The sequence below is a fragment of the Oratosquilla oratoria genome, chromosome 5 (genome assembly GCF_046742065.1).
Source record: "Oratosquilla oratoria isolate Oo_2021 chromosome 5, ASM4674206v1, whole genome shotgun sequence".
Lineage (NCBI taxonomy): Eukaryota > Metazoa > Arthropoda > Malacostraca > Stomatopoda > Squillidae > Oratosquilla > Oratosquilla oratoria.
The window spans coordinates 36,471,230-36,491,808 of record NC_134781.1 but is presented as its reverse complement, the minus strand read 5'-3'; the positions used below and the strand labels follow the sequence as shown (position 1 = coordinate 36,491,808).

Genomic DNA, 20,579 nt, shown 5'->3' with positions numbered 1-20,579 from the left:
GACATGCTTAATCATGCCAGAGGGAAAAAAGTAGACTTTTTTTTAGGTCGGATAACGGATTTGAATTAACACTGATTTCAATGGGAAGTAGCGTTTCCATTTACGCGAATATCTATTTACGTGGAGGCGTACAGAACGGATTAATCGCGTAAATAGAGGTACCACTGTACTAGCAACAGAATGTATGAAGTCTACTGGATCATACTGTAAAAACTTTAACCCAAGAAATGATATGTATTTTATCTTGGCAGCAAAGGAACTATACAGTAACACCTCACATTCTGACTCTGAGTAATGTTATAAACCATGAGGTATTATTTATGTCTAGAATAAGAATGGTTATTTTTAATTACATACAAATATGAAAGTTTTTCTAAAATGTTTCACTTCATTACACTGATTATGAGGCCTATTATATGTGATTTGTTATTGAGGTATGGTAGGGGTTAAAATGTCATTATTTTATTATTTCTAATGAAACACTAATTTGTGAAAGATCATTTATTTGAATTTCTCAATATTGATAACATTTAGAAATGATGCATAAAGTGTACATTTTATTTATCTCAAAGGATAGATCTGAAAATGTACGAGAATTTGTACGATATTTCTTTAATAACAGCACCATAATTTTGTCATGAAAACAATAATTTTGAGGTCCTTGACTTCCTGTACAATAATGTTGTGTAGAATCTGGCAACCCTGGTCAGCAGACCGGGACAGGTTAGAAAGCTGAATGTGGTGTAAACAAACGACCGAAAGCACGTGCGATTGCCATTTCGCTTGTCTGCAATTATGTATTTGATGTACTATCTCGATAGCAACAATAACAGAGTATATACTCTAAAGGTTAGTGCAGTTTAATGTTTTCATGAGTAATTACTTATAAGAGGACACAAAATAATATAAAATTAGAGGACGTCAGTGAGGCTCCTAGTAGGCTAGTCCTACTGTCTACTGATTATTCACTGAAGATATCCAATTTTGTGTTGTAGATATTTGTGGTAATAGTAGATATTTGTGGTAATAATAATAATGTTTATTTGGTTTATTTGATAATAAATCAAATACAGATAAAGAAAAAAAAGTTTGAAATTACAATTACATCTGCCAAGGATAACAAAAAAGCTTGTGAGCTTGTTTATATTGTTATAATTGTATAATTGTGGTCCTCATTTGACTTATTGTACTCAAAGTAACACTGTCCTAAAGTGTAGGTAATTGTTGTAATTAATTTGTGATTAATATATGCAGTGTTTCTTTAATATGTTGATGCTCGAATTTTGGTCTCAATCCTATGTGATACAAACATTTTAGTAGTACAGGTATTAGCAAATCGATAATAATGTTTGTGTAATACGTGTACTGACTGTTATTACTCATGACTGTTCTGGTCCCCTAAATAGCTAGGTTAGCTAGGTCAACATGAAAATGGAATTCATGATATTTGAGCTGAAGTAGTTCTCATGGGATGCAAAAAGTCGCTATGAGTATAATGCAATTTGAATAATCCATCTAGCTGTCCTAGTTCTCGAGATATTGCATTTTGAATGGAATTAAATCGGGCCTATTTTGTCTGAGGAAATCGGGCCGAAACGTGCGGTCTGACTAATCGCAGATCAAACGTAAACAAATTAAAACAATGACGGTTTTTACTGACAGGCACAATTTTATATAAAAATTTAGCATATGGTTGCATTATTTGACCTATTTTCTTTAAGATGTGTGATTTCCATGTAATTTGATCATAGAATTATGTTTTTATCCTCTGCAAAATTACCCACCACAGCTACGAATACCGTCAAATTACATGAAAATCACACATTTTAAAGAAAATAGTTTGAATAATTCAACTATATGCAAGCTATTACACTAATAATACAGTAGTAACAAACTTAATAGTGTAATTTGATCCATACCACCAGCGATCATAGATAGTGGGCATGACGAATCGTAGCTGTGGTCCGTAATATTACGGAGGATAAAAACGTAACTTCTCTTTGATCAAATTACATGAAAATCATACATTTTAAAGGAAATAGTTCAAATAATTCAACTATAAGTCTTACGCTAATAACATAATAGTAAGAAACTTAATAGAGTGAAGTTTGATCCATACCACCAGTGATAGATAAGATGGCGGGATGGATGTTGATGTTGTTATCCGATAATCCGACCCGATAGAAAAATAAAACTAATTAAAACCACCAATTTCTCAGCTCTACCGTAACACGCTGCCTTTGTTTTAGTATTAGAATAATCCGCGATACTAGTGGTTTTGGTTCATTATGATCAGTTGCCCGCACCATAAATTTGTTAGCTCATTTTTTACGTTGAAACATATACCAATTTTCGATCTGCTGCTGAATGCAGGCTGCCATGTTTATCTTATGTTTTTATTGACCGACATGTAACTGATGATGTGAATGTTTGAAATTTACTACGATCGTAGTAAATACACTCGCACAACATTTTTATTAATTAAATTTCCCGCGGTATGTAAATTTGGCTGTTTGAATGGCGTGCGCATAAAATGACGCGCTATTGTGCTCGTCATCGATGATGGCGCCTCTGGTGGTGTTTGACCTACCTACCCTAACCCGTATGTTATCTGTGCAACTTACCAAGTTGCACTTACAAGTTGCCCACACTGAGTGTGGGCAATTACACATTAGTTTGAGCACCAGGAAGTGAATATGGACAATTTATAGTTTCACCCAACCAACGATTTTGATATGTGGCTTATGTGTTTCTGGAGAGAAATGTTGTGATATGAACGATGGTGAACATCATTTCCGTTGCAAATGCGTACTTTTCAAATATTTAATAGGGGTTTTTGAGTGGGGAGCACTAATAAATCGAGTAATGCCATTGCAAAACAGGTATAAAATCAACATGAATACATCAAAAATATATGAAAATACATAAATTTCACCTTTGAGCCCGGGCGCCATTGTTATTATTGAGTGGCGTTATCAACGAATCGCTAAATTTCTCGCTTTGTTATTATTGAGCAGCGTTACCAATGTATCGCTAAATTTCTCACTTTTAGTTTCACCCTACCAACATATTTCTGATGTGGCTTATGTGCTTCTGCTGACATGTTGTGTCTTGATTGATGGTGTCCATCATTTCCGTCACAAATGCATAATTTTCAAGTAAGTAATATTTCAACTAATGCTTACATCTCCTCCCCAATGATCTTGGATTTATGGGATTTTTTTTTGTAAATCGAGTAACGCGCATTGCCAAACAGGTCGGAAATTGGTTTTTATTTTCCGGAACATATGCTTACTTTCGGTAATTTTGTCTGTTAATGACATGTCTGAAGTCGGCTTCTGCATGTTCCAAGTTGTCCTTGGTTCTGTATTGCTTCTGGCAGGGTATTGTGGTGGCTGTAGGGGTAGCCTGGTATCAGTGGATGGTCTGGTAACCCATCCAGCCATTTGTCCAGCTTTCTCTTGAAGGTCTCCGGGCTAGTGTCTGTCTGGTCCCGGAGATCTCTGGGGAGGCAGTTGAACAAACGGGGTCCATTGTGAGTGAAGGAGTTGTGCTTTAGTGTCCACTCTTTGTATGGAGCCTACAGTACCCTTTATGAAGCAAAGACCAAAGTCTTCCTTTTCTAGGATGATAGTTTGACACTATCCCCACATTTGGCACTCTGCCCTCTAGGGTTTTCCACACATAAATAATTATATAACATTCCCTTCTCCTCTGCAGAGAGTACAGTTTTAACTGGTTTAGTCTTTCCCAATAGTTTAGGTGCTGTACTCCCTGAATTTTTGCAGTGAAGGAACGCTGGATAGCTTCTAGGTTGGCTATTTCTTGTACTTCATACGGAGACCATAGCTGGCAGCAGTACTCAAGCCTTGGGACAACCAGACACTTCCATAGGGTTTTCAGGCACTGCCCTTCTCTGGAGTTGAAAGTTCTGAGCACCCACCCACTCAAGTTTTTTCCTGCATCTATTACTTTGTTGATGTGGTGTGAGAATGTTGCATCATCGCTCATGTATACTTCCAGGTCTTTGACATGCTCTTTTTCTTTGATGAGTTGGCTGTTATACTTATAGCTTGTGGAGTTTTTGAGGTCTTCATTTCTCCCATAGCGTACAAGTTCAAATTTCTCACCATTCAATGCCATGTTGTTTGATGATGCCCAAATTTGTATTTCGTTTAGGTCCTTCTGAGTATTTGCTACATCTTTTGGGTGTGCTATCTGCCGTTTCAGCCTGGTGTCATCGGCAAAAGAGGATGCTTCAGTATACTTCAGTTTCTTATCAATATCTCCTACATGTATAATGAATAGGAGTGGCCCTAGCACTGATCCTTGTGATACACCACTTTTTACCCTACTGGGGTTGGAAAGTTCACCTTGGACAGATACCTGTTGTGTTCTACTTGTTATAAAGCTGTGCAACCATCTTCCAAGTGAGCCCATTATTCTGTGGTCTTGAAGCTTGTGCAGGAGTATGCCATGATCTACCTTGTCAAAAGCCTTGGCGAAGTCAAGGTAGATCACGTCAGCATTGCAGCTGTCTTGTGTGCTTTCAAGGATCCTCTCATGTTGTTGGAGTAACTGGGACAGACACGATCGACCCTGTCTAAAACCGTGCTGTCCATCATTGAAAGCTTCCTTTGTTTCCAGGAAATCCACCATCCTCTTCCTTATGATTCTCTCACATAATTTCACAAGGTGAGAAGTTAAGGCTACTGGTCTATATTTACTTGCCTGGCCTCTACTACCTCCCTTATGTATGGGGGTGATGATGGAAGTCTTCAGCATTTTAGGTACTGTACCAGATTTTATTGATAAGTCCCAAAGCATCCGAAGTGGTTTTGCTAGTTCCTGTCCACAGCTTCTTAGTAGCAGTGCGTGGAAACCATCCGGTCCCGCTGCCGCATCAGGTGGAATAGCTTTGATTACCTCTATTATGTCCTGTTCACTGATCTTGATTGATGAGAGTATTTGGGGGCTGTTTGGAGAGTCTATAAAGAATGATTTTGTCTCTTCAACCATCTTCTCTTTCTTTGGGTCGCTGAAGACACTCTCATACTGTGACTTAAGTATATTTGCCATTTGCTTGGGTTCTCCAGTCAGTTCACCATTCAGATTGTAAAGAGGCCCAACTACTGATCTGTTCTTTAATTTCTTTTTGGCGTATGAGAAAAAGTATTTTGGGTTCTCCTTTATCCGGAGTACCGCTTCTAGCTCTTCCCTCCGGTGTTCCTCTTCATGAGATAGCTTAAACTTTTTCTCAATCTCTTCTATGTGGGATTTAATTTTCTCCTGGGCTGGTAGATAGTGTGTTTTGCATAACCTGATGCTGCATGAATGTCTCTTTCTCATGAGGATTTTGCAGTCCCTAGGGATGATACTTCTTTTCTTGTTTCTTGTTTTCTTTGGTATATGTTTGGAGCAGATTTCCTGACATCTTCCAACTATTTCCCTGAGAATATCATCCACATTTTCCTTTTGTAGATGAGCCTCCCAATTTATGGCTTTTATCTCTGCTCTTATTTGGTCCCAGTTTATATTCTTATTGTAGAAATTTAGGCTTCCAAGGTGTTCCTCTTGTGCAACTCTCCTCTCGTGGTCCTTTTGCTTGTCGACACACGTTGTTTGTACTAATATATATTTGTGGTCCAACAGAATTGTCAGGGGGGTACAAATTTATTTGTATATGCTCTTGGTATTATTGAGAATTGGGCGTGATAGAAAAGAAACTCCAAGGTAACACTAACACGTGTTTTTATTGTGGATCAACACAAAGCACACTAAGCTATCTGAACATATATAAAATAGAAATATCACCAGTGTGATATAGCTCTACTACCTGCTAATTATGCAATATAAGAACAAAATGGATACACAAACCACTCCTCGGCTCTGCAGGCGCGAGGATGGATTCTCCTTGAGCGTCGATTCCTCCGGACGATCTCCTTCTCGTGATCTCCTTCAGGCGGTGCCCTCCCTCTGTAGAACTGGTAGGGGAGGGGGGGGGTGTCCGCCCTTAACGGCGAGCGGCTGTAAAGTGTCCTACGACTATCTCCTCGTGATCTCCTGCGTCCTGGTGCTCTCCCTCCGTGGAACTGGGAGGGGAGGGGGGTGGTCCGCCCTCAACGGCGAGCGGCCGTTCAGTGTCCTCTTCATCTCCATGTCCTTCCCTCTTGCACATCCGGGAGGGTGAGGGAGAGTGGGTGGTGGCGATCTGCGCATGTGCACAGCAGTAGTGACCCCGTATATTTGGGTCAGTTGGCAGGCCTGGAAGGGTAAACATGACCTCACGCCTGGGTCAGGCGCCGACCAGCTCCAAGCTCCATCACGGGTTGAATCACGTGGTCAGCGGTGGACGAAACGTCCGCGCTGACATTCTTCCAATGACGGAAAAACTCGTGAAGGCGTCGCGAGTTGAAAAGTGTGCCTATTTAGCCTTGCTACCTTGATCTTGCGGTATGAGTGAAAAACCTCAGGATGTTTCTTTTTCATTGAGGGAAAACTCCTTCGCAAGATCGAACTGCTATGGCTTCTCTGGCCAAACGGCATGACATACAAGTGTCGAATGTCTGTGTGTGTGTGAATGTACACGTGTACTGTATGGATAAAAAAACAATGTCTCCTTCCTCCGGATCTTGGGACAAGATACAGCAGTATTCATTCACAAAAATTCCTCGCTAAGTTTAGACAACAAGACTGGCTATAGCTCACGCTAGGGGAAACTAGACACTCTCTGTAGCTCTGAATGGCTGGAACTAAACACTCCTACACCTCTGACTGCCTACGGCTCACGCTAGCTGAAACTAAACACACTCTACAGCTTCACTAGGCTGGGACTAAACACTCCTACACCTCTGACTGCCTACGGCTCACGCTAGCTAAAACTAAACGCTCTCTACGGGTTCACTAGGCTGGCAAACTCCCTCTCCTATCTTCTCTCTAGCTAGAAAAAAAACTAGCTCACTCTAACTGAAGCACTAGATACTCTCCTACAGCTTCACTAGCTGGAAAATTAATCGCTCTCTCTACAGCTTCACTAGGCTGGAACTAAACACTCCTACACCTCTGACTGCCTACGGCTCACGCTAGCTGAAACTAGACACTCTACAGCCTACAGCTCACGCTAGCTGAACTACACTCCTACAGCTTCACTAGGCTGGAAAACTAGGCACTCTCCTATCTTCTCTCTAGCTAGAAAAAAACTAGCTCTCTCTACAGCTTCACTAGGCTGGAACTAAACACTCCTATCTGGAACTTCTCTGGTTCCGCTAACCTGATCCACGGCCGGAATTCCTTTCTCGGCTCTGCGGGACTCGAACTGAGGGTCAATTCACCCTACCTTGCAAAACTCGACACACTGACTGCTCTACGGGCGACCTGTGTCGCGCCTGACCTGTACACAGCTAGCTACGGCCTACTCTACTGACTGCTCGGGTTGGATCCAACAGCTGTGGTGACCAGCACCTTGTGTTTCTATCTCGCTTTCTCAACCGAGTCCCTGTTCGACGCGCCAGTGTCGGGGGTACAAATTTATTTGTATATGCACTCGGTATTATTGAGAATTGGGCGTGAGAGAAAAGAAACTCCAAGGTAACACTAACACGTGTTTTTATTGTGGATCAACACAAAGCACACTAAGCTATCTGAACATATATAAAATAGAAATATCACCAGTGTGATATAGCTCTACTACCTGCTAATTATGCAATATAAGAACAAAATGGATACACAAACCACTCCTCGGCTCTGCAGGCGCGAGGATGGATTCTCCTCGAGCGTCGATTCCTCCGGACGATCTCCTTCTCGTGATCTCCTTCAGGCGGTGCCCTCCCTCTGTAGAACTGGGAGGGGAGGGGGGGTGTCCGCCCTTAACGGCTAGCGGCCGTAAAGTGTCCTACGACTCTATCTCCTCGTGATCTCCTGCGTCCTGGTGCCCTCCCTCCGTGGAACTGGGAGGAGAGGGGGGGGGGTCCACCCTCAACGGCGAGTGGCCGTTCAGTGTCCTCTTCATCTCCATGTCCTTCCCTCTTGCACATCCGGGAGGGTGAGGGAGAGTGGGTGGTGGCGATCTGCGCATGTGCACAGCAGTAGTGACCCCGTATATTTGGGTCAGTTGGCAGGCCTGGAAGGGTAAGCATGACCTCACGCCTGGGTCAGGTGCCGACCGCGCCGACCAGCTCCAAGCTACATCACGGGTTGAATCACGTGGTCAGCGGTGGACGAAACGTCCGCGCTGACAAGAATAGTGTCTCTTATTTCACAAGAAAAGATTAAGTTGTTGCTATTTGTCAACATTAGGTCTAGTATGTTTTTTCCTCTGGTAGGCTCTCTGATTTCTTGGAGGAGGAAGTATTTGTCTATTATATTTTTCAGGGCTAGGGATTGTTGCTTCTCCTCTAGTGTGCCACCGAGAATTTTCATATTTGGCCAGTTTATGTGTGTGAGGTTAAAGTCCCCAAGGATCACTACTTCTGTTGTGCTTTTTGGCAGGGTATCCAAAACCCCCCTCATCCTTGCAAGTATTTCTTCGAACTGGTCCGGGGTTGTATTTGGTGGTCTATATACTGTCATTACTAGCATGTCGAGATTTTTTATGTAGATCTTCAGGAGTTCTACTGTCCCGTTTGAGAGAGATTCTACATCTTCGATACATGCTGCTAGATCATTTTGTGTATATATTATGACTCCTCTGTGGCTTCTGTTTTTTCTGTCTGCCCTGTATATGGTGTAGCCATCGATGGTAATCTCTGCATCTAGGTGTTCTCTAGTCAAATGGGTTTCCGTTAATGCTAGAAACATCAGGTCTCTTTGATGAGCTATCTCCTTTAGCATTGGGACTTTAGCCTGATTTTACTTTGGATAGAGACCCTGGATGTTTGCGTAGAAAAAGGAGGCTAATGACACATTCTGCTGCACACCCTGTCTCTTTCCCCCAGTCTGTCCAGTCTGTCCATTATGTGGCTCATGGTTTTCTGCTGTTGTTTTTCCATTTCTATAAGTCTTTGGACTGCCTCTAAAAAATTGTTTTGATCTGGAACTTTGGGTGTGGTCTGATTTGCAGGGGTATCCTGTCTGAGGTGATTTACATTTCCCTCCTTTTTTTGCTTTGGTGTGTCGCCCTGTTTTGTGTTGTATACTGTATTTGTTTAGTGGGCCCTGTTTTACGCTTCGTTCCTTTAGGATGTGGGAATCTACAGCTTTCGTTGGTACAAGTGTGGGACCTGATGGCATTTCGACAGATGATTGGGTGGTAATCCTTGCACTTCCTACCAAGTGTACATCCTAGCTTATTGTCTAGTCAGTGTGTCAAGAGCCTTTGACACACCTTGGGGTGGCTGTACGTACATCCTTCTCCCTTCCGTGTTTGCAAGTGTTTCTCTTGTAGAATTTGCAAACCCCTTTGGGTTTAACTATCTCTGTAGTCTGTGTAGTGCTTGTGTTTCTATTAGTTTCAGCCTGATCTTTTTCTGGGGCTTTGGGCTTTGTCCCCTTGACTGGTCTGAAGTTTGTAGGATTTTCTTTGTTTCCTCTTTCATATATTGGTACAATGTTTGCAAAAATTACAATCTTGCTGTTCTTTCCTTCTTTGAGTGAGAAATCTATTATCTTGTATTATTTGTCCGTTAGTTCATCAATACACTTTCAATATCCAATTTGTGTTGTATGTTGCATATTCATTGTATGTGGGTCATGTGTATTGTGGTGTTAATTTAGTTTTCTGTATCAATGTTATGGGTATGTTGTTTGTGATACTGTTTATGTTTATTTGTAATACATTTAAAGGGTTTTGGTGCTGGAGTGTTTTTGGGTATGTATTAATATGTGGCTGCAGCTCCAACTCTTTGTGTACTGGTTTCTGTTGTGTGGTGCACTATTGGTGAACCCATATGTAGCATGTGTTACACTTCATGGATGTGAATAATTTGTAGGTATTGTGCCTTTAAGACATATATGGGCCTGGGTTGGTTTTTGTCTCCAGCTAGAAGGGGAACATATGAAAGAGCAGGTACCTCAGTACTGACCACCTTGTATGAAAAAACGGAAATAGAAGAGGTGGAGATATGTTAATACGAAGTTGTAAATAGGATTGAGAGTTCCTGGGCTTAATTTAAGGACCAACCTTGATGCTGCATGGTAGGTATGGGGCAGTGGTTGTGCTTTATCATCAATATTTACTGAATAGAAATGAAATGAGGGCATTTATAACTGAATTATTTATCATAATTTTATTTTTTACTGTTTTTTTTTTCAACACAGTAAAAGTTTGGAAAGTACTATAGTTAATCTTAACTATGTTGTGCACAAGCTAATTGGGAAAAATGAACAAGCTTGAAAAATTTTGCCTCAAGTTTCACTGATTGGAAACCTGTAGCCCTACAATGGCTAGCAATGGCCATTGGGCCTTCATAGAATTCTCAGGGAGGACTGTTGCCTGTATTATATTAGTGTGAGACTGTTTAAGTGTCACTGGCTTTAAGTAGTAGTATGAGGGGAGCAGATGCCAGTTCTCAGTTTGGCTTTAAGTAGTAGTATGAGGGGAGCAGATGCCAGTTCTCAGTTCATCAATATGGAAAAGTTGAGGAAATACTATTGAAATTGATAAAGATCTTGGGACATGTCTGAAAATTGTGTATCATTGACTTGTCTGCACCTCCTGACAGAAGTAAGTGTGGGTAAATGATGGCAGGGAGATGACTCTTGTAGTATGTTGTCTAGCTCACAAGATCACCACATAGATACCTGTTTTTGCATTCATGAAGGAACTTGAACAATAAGACATTGTAAAAAATAATTGTTTTCCACAGTATTTCTACAAATATATATATGTATATATATATATATATATATATAGGTAAACGTCGACTTACGATTTTTATTGTTCGAATTGTTACGACGACTCGACGATATGACGACGATATTTATAAATTTAACCCTTCCATGTGCCGCACACAAGTGGATTTGCAACGCTGCCATATCGGCGTCTTGATTATATTTAGTCGCCCCTGTGTTTTTACATTCTCTCAAATGTGCCTGAATCCCATTTTCTGTGGTTTTCAAAATTCGCGGGTGAAAGAGAACGATCGATTTGACTATATTTTTATATATTACGTCATGTCGGCTGGCATTGGGCTGCCATTGCCCGCGAGATTTAAGTTCCGTTATGGTTGTAAAAAGGATATTATACTGTTGTATATTAATAGGCTATGTTTATTCTGGTATTATTAATTACAGCTATGTCTTATTCAGTCCACGGGTGTTAGTGAACACAAATTGGGGATCGACTTACGATGAATCGATACGATGGATCTATCGAAACAATTCCAATCGAAGTCGACGTTTACCTGTATATATATATATATATATATATAGACATATATATATATATATATGTATATATATATATATATATATATATATATATATATATGCATGCATTGTTAAGTCCACAGCTGTGATAGCATTATTCTGTTTATAGAATTTCTTTTTTATGTTATGCACCAATGTGTGGTTGTCTGGATGCAGATTTCTTAGAGTACTAAAGTCCATGGTATTTTCCTCTAGATGTCTTTCGGCCTTAACTGGCCATCTTCAGAAGGTGTTGACTGGTCAAATTGTTGACAGAGAATGACTTGGTTTGGCTGTATGTTGGTATATATCGGCGGAGAGTGTCGAGCTGAAACATCCGCCTACCAATCAGCGCGCGGGATGAGTTCTCTGTTTTCTGGTTGGTAACGACGATTCAGGCTACTGCTGGATATTGATAGCGTTTTTTTATTTTTTTATTGTAAATTAGCACCGCTTATGTCATCTTTAGTCTTCTGGTGTCATTTTTCTTTCAATGATGGTGGTGGTGCCTTCCATACGGTATCGACTGGCCATCTTTATGCACCAACAAGAACAACAACCAGTCACACAAAACATACACCTCTTCTATAGTGGTACCATGTCCTCAGCCTACAAGGATGACAAGAAAGCCCTCAAAAATATCATAAGAACGTCACACCCACTGACCCGGCTTCAAAAATTGACCTCGTCATTTACTATAAGACAAGAAGGACATCCAACATAGTTGTAAAGAACAGCTGCCTCCCTAAGACAAGTGAAATGCAAGAGGTGAATGTTGTGTACCAACACACATGTTCCAGTGGTGACTGCAGTCGCCTAAATTCTTGGTACATTGGCGTCACCACTGTCAAAGAGGATTTCAGCACATCTGCAGGACGGCGCCATAAGAAGACACTACCTGTACAATCATGGACTCACACTTAAGAGGCACCATATGGAAGGCACCACCACCATCATTGAAAGAAATAATGACACCAGAAGACTAAAGGTGACAGAAGCGGTGCTAATTTACAATAAAAAACCCGCTATCAATATCCAGCAGCAGCCTGAAATGTCATTACCAACCAGAAGACGGAGAACTCATCCTGCGCGCTGATTGGCGGGCGGAGGTTTCAGCTCTCCGCCGATATATACCAACATACGGCCAAACGGAGTCATTCTTTGTCAACAATTTGACTAGTCAACACCTGAAGATGGCCAGTTAAGTCCGAAAGACGTCTAGAGGAAAATACATTGGACTTCAGTACTCTAATAAGAAATCTGCATCCAGACGACTGCAATTGGTGTGTAACATAGAAAAGAAATTCTATAAACAGAATAATGCTACAGCTGTTGACTTTAACAATGCATGCATTTGTGTATACATTGTGACGAATGTGAATAGGAGGTAAAGGGAACACGGGCTGAGAGTCAGGAATAAAAGTATTTCTCTCAGCCCGTGTTCCCTTTACCTCCTATTCACAAAATGCATGCATTATTAATGGCCTACTTCCAAAATATATATAAATATGTATATATATATATTTTTTTTTTTCCCACAGAAAACTGATGAGAAGGGGAATCCAACATTTTCTGCTCATCCAGGCAAGTGAGCTGTATTTTATTTAAAGAAAAGATATTGAAGGTACCATGTATATTAACCTAGTGTCATCACCTAGAGTTAGTCTAATGATTTTGTCTTGATTAAAGAAAGCTTTCCTCAGTAAGCTAGACTATTTGAGGACTGTCATCTTCAATGTATCCTAGATTGTTTGATGGCATCTGAAAAGAAACCTGTACTCCTTAGTGTGTTAGTATTCAGTTTAGATGTTATTGTTTGTTATTTGTATTTCATATTTTTTCATGGCACTTCTGATGTGAGATGGAGAGGGTAGTTTTTTATACATAATTCATGCAATAGGTAGTTTAGTTTTCTGATATGGAAAATCACTTATGTAGTGTGTTTTGGGATAGGGGGCATAGGAATACAAAACAATTCTAGTAGAAATTAAAATTAATGTGAGAGTTGTGTGAAAGAGCAAGAATACTTATGGGGAAAAAAAGACCAAAAGGAGCTTGCAGGACTAATATTGTCAAATTTGGTAAGAGTACACTTTGTGCATTTTATTATATGTATTTACCTAGTTGTATTATACGGGAAGGGGAACTATGCTTGTGGTGTCCCGTCTTCGTCTTGTTTTATCTAGACTGTTTTTAAATTCGTGTATCATTTCTGCACACATCACATTTTCATCTAACTTGTTCCAAATATCTATTATCCTGTGGGGAAAGCTGCTTTTTTTCTGGTCTCTTCTATAATTGTCTTTCTTGATTTTCTTTCCATGTCCTCTTGTATCTCTACTATGCCATTTTATTAGATCCTCTCTATCAATAATTTCTATGCCTTTCATGATTCTATAGTTATCAAGTCTTCTCTTTCTCTTTGCTCTAATGTTTGTTGCTCAAGTTTTGCCAGTCTCTCCTCATATGATAGTTCTGAGAGCGTTGGTGCCAATTTCGTAATTGTTCTTTGTATTCTTTCAAGTTTTGTTATACAATTTTTTGTACTTGTTGACCACGTCATCGCTGCTTACTCCAATCTTGGTCTTATCAAAGTGACTAGTATTTTCTTCACCATTTCTTCATCCAGGTATGTAAATGTTACTTTGATTGTTCTTATTTAATTATAAGTTTCTCCAAAAATCTTATTTATATGTTTCTCAGGGGACATATGATTCATAATAATGACCCCTAGGTCCTTTTCTTTTTCCACTTTTTTAATTTCATCCTCTCCCAATTTATACAATCCCACTATTCTTTTTTTGCTTCTTCTAAATTCCATTATACTACACTTCTTAATATTGAATTCATCTCCCACTTCCTACTCCATTCCCATACTTTATTGAGATCACTCTACAGGAACTCATAATCTTCTACAGTGTTCACTTTTTGCAGCAATATTGCATTGTCTGCAAAGAAGCTCATATAACTTTCAATTCCTTTATCCATATCACTAATATATATAGCAAACATTATTGGGGCCAAAACTGTTCCTTGTGGAACTCCACTAATCACTTCATCCCAATTAGAATGTCTCTTATCACCACTCTAATTTTTTTTTCATGCAAGAAGTCGTCCATCCACTCCAGTCATTTGCCCTGTATTCCTCCTGCAGTTCCTATTTTCTTTAGCAATTTCTTATCCTTGGTTAGGAACATAATTCCACCCTCTTGTTTTACCTTTGTTTCTAATCCAATAATTATATGCACCATGTCTTACACTGTTGGGTGGTAGTGGACTTTACAATTCCCATTATGTCTGGTTCTTTTTCCTTCAGGTAATTGTTCAATTTATTCAAGCCTGTTAAGCCATCTATATTTGTGTAAGACATTTTTAATTTTCTGTTACTGCCATCCTGTTTTTTGTTTCCCTGACATTTTTCTCTCCTATAAACCATTTCCTCACTTTCATATCCACTATTCTCCAATAGAATTTCTCTTTGACTCTGTTCTGTTCTCATTTTTTCCCTTAGCTTCTATTCTTTTTGTTTTCTCTTCCTCTCCTCATTATTCATGTCTTTTTATCCATACCTGTTTATACTGATCACTTTTGCTAGTTTCCCTGTTTTTGACAAGATATTCTCTGCTGTCATTTGTGACATGAATATAACCTTAATTGGTCTGGTCTTATCTATATTGCATTTCCCTAGTCTATAAATTTCTTCAATTTCTTTCCCTGTTTCTTGTTCATCTTCTTGAACTACATTTAATATCTTGTGTACTTTTTCCTTCTTTATTTTTGTAGTCCTATTTGGATTATACTTCTCTTCCATCCCTAATATAATTATACATTTCTTTTTATCTGCTAAGTCTTACTATATTTTCTCATTACTTTAATAACTGTGTCCTTAGTTTGTTCTTTCATCTGTTCTACTATCTCTCTAAATTCAATTTTTTTCTTGGACTTTTCTCCAACCCTGTACCTCTTTTGCAATGGACTCTTTATTCTCTTTATTATTATTCTTTAATTCCTCATTCTCATCCTTTACTTCTATAAAATGTCCTTTTAATTCTTCTATTTCTTTATTTAGGTTTTGGTTCTCTTTAGTTCTTCCAATTTATCAACTCTATGTAATCCGTGTAAGTTGACTGAACCTAACCTCCCATTGTTTGTTCATTTTCGCTAGTTTTCCTCTAGACCTGCTAATCAGGGGAGGTTGTCATCTCCTCCCTTATTAAATTCATGGAAATAATTATCTTCACCTTCCATTGCACTTCTCTTATCTATATTTCTAATTTTTACATTTTTACTAATCTCTTCGACTTCACCTCTGTCGTCTGTGCATCATTTGTTGACATTCCATTTGACTTCTGGGTCCCGTTTGTCCCCTTTCTCATTTCCTTCTGTTTTCCTCAGTAATTCCTCCCCTTCTCCTTTTTCTTCACCTTCCCACTACACCACAAGCTTTCTTCTTCCTTACTAATACAACACAGGTACTCCTTCGTTGAGATCTATGAAAATTGTATTATTATTATTTTTTTTCTGGAGTTCAGTCTTTGCTGTCACTTAGACTGTCATGTGTGTGTGTGTGTGTGTGTATATATATATATATATATATATATATATATATATATATATATATATATATATATGTGTATTGCTAAAGTCGACAGCATTTTGGTAGTTGTAGATTTTCTTTTGTGTATATTCCAGCTTTCTAACAAGGATTCGGCCATGTGGGGGTGGGCAAATACCAGTTGACCAAAGTTATACATTTAACTTTTCAATGTTTCATCTTCAAAGAGACATCATTAGCAAATTCTGGAACATATAAATAACATTCATACAGAAATATATGACTTGAAGTTACATTGGTATTGAAACACTGCAAAACATTTACAAGAATAGAAAATATATGTGAATAAATCAAATAGTTACAAATACAGATATGTGGACTGCTGGGGGACAATACTTACAAAATTAAAAAATTTAAATGACATGAGAGAGTGGGCCTTTGGCTTGTACAGTATATCAGGGACTGCCAAGAAGAGCAAACTTTGAGAGCCCTATGGACATAAGCTCTAATAACACTGTTTTTATAACTGGTTGAGCACTCTTAAAGTTTAAAAAAATTTCAGAGTTAGTGGGTTTCCTATACACACTGATGGCAAATTCCCTGGATGAAGAATTTGACTGCGTACAGACAAAAATGTCATCAGTGTATCTGCAGTAAAGTTGTGGTTTCATGCCTTCATCCTGAAAAACTGCTTCTCTCACTGCAGATATGAAGGCTTGAGCAAAGAGTACTTCGAGGGTGGACCCCGTTGCTATCCCACCGTGTTGGACATATAACTTCCCTTCTGGACCTTTAAAGGGGGCCTCTGTAGTGCAGGTTCTCAGCATCTCTTCCATTATGTGGCCCCTCATATAGTGTGGCAAAAACTCTGCATAATATATATCCCCAATATTTATTCCTTAAATTCTACAGATGAGTTCATTGACATCTTAACCTCTTCAGTACGGTTCAAAATCTCGTGGGCAGCGTCAGCTGCCAGACGTACGATGTGTCGTAATAATACTCGCATCATAAAATATAGTCACCGCTTATATCGATCGTTCTCTCTTTCACCCGTGAATTTTGATAACCATAGAAAATGTGATGAAGACAGTTTAGAGAGTATGTCATTACGCAGGGGCAACTACAATAAATATAATCAAGACGCCGATATGGCAGCCTCGCGTATCCACTTGCTCCTCATGCCGCCTACGTATGCGGCACCGTATGGAAGGGGTTAAGGGTCAATAAGCCTAATGGCTTTCTAGCAATGCTGGATGCTGTTAGTTTATTCTCTAGTGTACCAGTGCTTAGGACTATTAATGTTGTTCTTAACTATGTATATGAACATGCAGATATCCCCTTCCCACCATCCCTAGGCACATAATGGAGGAGAGGCTGAGAATCTGCACTACAGAGGCCACCTTTAAATGTCCAGAAGGGAAGTTATGTGTCCAACACGATGGGATGGCAATAGGGTCCCCCCCTCGGAGTACTCTTTGCATGACTTGAAATAATTTGGATCTTAAACAGTTTGTCATCCAGGAGGAACTAAGATTAGAGGGAGGAAGGGGTGGGAGTAGGTACGTTACTTTGTTTTGGCTTCCTCCCTTATAATGGGGAAAAAGCTCTTGTTATATAGATACAGATTGATCAATTCATTGCCCCTGATCTCTTGCAGAAGACCTGTAGCCTTCAGGTAATTGGCAACAGCCTCCTGGGAGGACTATAAGTCACTCAGGGAAGATGTGTTGTTGTCTGGGAATTATTAGTGTGGAGCATTGTAATATGAGGTGTTTTGTGTCCTCTGTGTGGTGGTGGCATTTGGAGCAGTTTGAATCTGTGGCCAGGCCTATTTTGTGTTGGTGCTATTTTAATGCTAGATGGTGTCTGGAATGCAGGCTTGCCAGTATGGCCCTTGTCAGGTATGGGAGGGATTTTTCTGTGGGGTTGTTAGAATATAGAGTTTGGTGATCTATCTTGAAAGGGTTGTTTCTGAGTGTGTATATGTTTTTGTTTTGATGTTTAGTGTGTTATAGTTGGTGAGATATTATAGATGTTTGAATAGTATGCTGCTGGTATATATTTTTTTTGCATTGGTAGTGCATGTGAAATGTAGTGTAGTCCGTATCTCATCTTGGCCAGCATTTAATATTAAAGGTAAGACAAAAAAAGGAAAATAATTAAAAAATGGAAAGAAAATAGAGTATTAAGTGAAGTGTAAGAAGAAATAGACTAATAGTCAGCATTTTTTAGTTTATACTGTCTTATAAAGGTTCATAGAATTTGCAGCACAGTATTCAGATTATGGATTGATAGTAGTGTGGAGTATATCAATTCATCACAGAATGGGTTGGGATATATCAAAGAAGTCTAGATATTATGGCTTTATATGGTATCCTTTCTTTAGGCCAGACTGTTTTAATTCATTGGGTTACGGGCCTGTTGACATTGGACCCCCCACCCCTGCCAAAAAAGGGGGGGGGGTGAAATTCATTTTTTTATTACCACTTAACTGCTGGTGCAACAATCAAAGGTCTACTGTTTGTATAAGAAATGCAAAGCTTGGTACATACATTAGCTAGTGTGCTCATCAGCCTAGCCAGTGAGAATGTATAAATGAAACAAAACAGAAAATTATTATTTTACTTTTTAATTTTATTTATTTTATTTTTTTCCTCTGACCCGACAGCATGACCTCTTAAAGGCTTTATATAAATAAATGTATTGGGGTAATATTTTTATTTATTTATTTATTTATTTATTTTTTTCCTATAACCTAAGGGGAAGGATCCATGGTGACCGTAATCCAATGAATAAAACAAGTCTGGCCTTATTGATGGAATTTATTATATGCTATAGCTATAGGCTAAGAAATGTATTATTAATATTTTTTCAACCTTACAGCACGTTTTTCACCAGAAGACAAGTACTCCCGTCAAAGAATTAGCATCAAGAAGAGATTTGGATTACTTCTGACTCAGCAGGCACCTATACATTACTAAGAATCTGTAAGGGTTATCATGTTCTCACTGTCATATAATGTAATTGTACATCATGAATTTTATTGGAGAGAATAAATGAGTGGTTTATAAATGGAGTGTTTTATTTTCAAAATAGTCATCAGTGGTTGGTGATTTGGTAGCTGGTCAGAGGGGATTCACGAACATGTTTAGTGTGTGTAGTCTTTTTAGTTGATATCAGCGGTGGTATTGAAAATAACTATATCTCCTTTTATATTATTTTTATCTATGTTTTTGCTTTGATTTCTAATTTTTAATTTGAATAGTGTAAGTGTACGGAGTGTGGGAGAGTGAACTTAGATTTTCAGATACAGATCTTGTGTATGGTTATCCCAGGGATGCAGTCTTAGCCTAGACTAATAGGCACAACTTGACCACTGTACTCTGACAAACTTTAAACTTTGACAACTCTAAATTTGACTGACTTCTCTTTGCTGACAGCTTAAAATGAAACATCTGAAAGGTGTAAAGCTCCTCTAGGGTGGACTTAGTCGTCCTCAGCATCTGTGATTGGCCAAGTTCATTTTCATTATATATGTTAACCAATGACATAAGGACCCAAAAGTCCTATGACACACCCACTTGGAACACCTGGACCAGACTAAAGAGAGCCTTGTTCATTTGAGGGTCAGTGGGGTCATGCCACTCATTAGTTTCCAGGTAAGAAAAGTCTTATCACAACAAGATTTAATTATGTTATCAGGTTCCACTCATCTTGAGTGGCCCATGCACACAATGCTATATCATTGACAGTACAACATGGTGGTTTCATCATCAAACCAATCACCAAATAGCCCCTCTTTGGAAAATTGTGTGGCATCACATGACAAAAAAAACAAAGATATGTATCACTCAGGTCAGGTCAACTGGGTAGCTGCTTCATATAGTGATATGGTGATAATGGCGTGAGGGGCGCCGAATCTAGATACCCAGTCGGAGAGGAAAGCACGGGCAGTTGTCTCGGCAGATATATCCGGGAGCAGGTAACGCATGCCACGGGAAGGCAGAAGGGGGCCCATAATGTCCATATGGACCGATTGGAAGCGTGCTGTGGGTGTAGGGAAACACTGGAGTGGGGCGTGGATGTGGCGCGTAACCTTTGAAGACTGGCAGGGAAAGCAGGTGTGGGTCCATTCTCTGACGTCTTTGATGATGCCTGGCCAGACGACCCGATCTGTGAGGAGACATTGTGTTGCTCGAATACCAGGATGACTGTGGTTGTGGAATGCCGAGAACACATCCTTACAATGACTGGCAGGGATGGGCTGTGGTTTGCCTATAGAGACGTCACACATAACAATGGTGCAGGAGTGTTGGGGAGCTGTTGGAGCTGTAGGGAGGAGGTGTCATTCAGGCGTAGGAGACTGAGTTCCTCGTTGTTACCCAGGGAGGAGGCGATGCGTGTGTAGTTGATGTGATGGTGATCAGGGAGGATGCTAGAGGTAATCCTGGACAAGGTGTCGGCCACTTTGTTATCCTCTCCCTTGATGTACTCGATGTGAGTATCAAATTGGGACAGGAATGACAGCTGCCGAGAGACTCTAGGTGAGTGGTGGTCAGATACCCTACTGTTTGGATGTGATGCACAATGTTGTGGGGGCAGGTAGTGGTGGCCTTGCATGGAGGTGTCAGCTGGGGAAAATCTTGCAGGATGTGTGTGTATGTGGCAGCTGGCTGAA

General features: G+C 39.6%; 1 protein-coding gene across 1 annotated transcript; it reads left to right on the top strand.

Annotated features, from left to right (window-relative positions):
• Positions 1 to 684: 684 nt before the first annotated feature.
• On the top strand, positions 685 to 18,973 carry Nop10 (Nop10 ribonucleoprotein). Its single transcript, XM_076185156.1, has 3 exons — positions 685 to 849; positions 12,885 to 12,927; positions 18,785 to 18,973. The coding sequence occupies exons 1-3, from the start codon at positions 796 to 798 to the stop codon at positions 18,880 to 18,882; spliced, it is 195 nt and encodes a 64-aa protein (XP_076041271.1). The 5' UTR covers positions 685 to 795; the 3' UTR covers positions 18,883 to 18,973.
• Positions 18,974 to 20,579: the final 1,606 nt, after the last annotated feature.

What these genes read in the sequence shown, in the direction of transcription:
- Nop10 (XM_076185156.1), top strand. Translation starts at nt 796, where the DNA reads ATGTATTTGATGTACTATCTCGATAGCAACAATAACAGAGTATATACT. An exon ending in ACAGAGTATATACTCTAAAG is followed by an intron (nt 850 to 12,884) that starts GTTAGTGCAGTT and finishes TTTTTCCCACAG; the next exon opens with AAAACTGATGAGAAGGGGAA. An exon ending in AACATTTTCTGCTCATCCAG is followed by an intron (nt 12,928 to 18,784) that starts GCAAGTGAGCTG and finishes TCAACCTTACAG; the next exon opens with CACGTTTTTCACCAGAAGAC.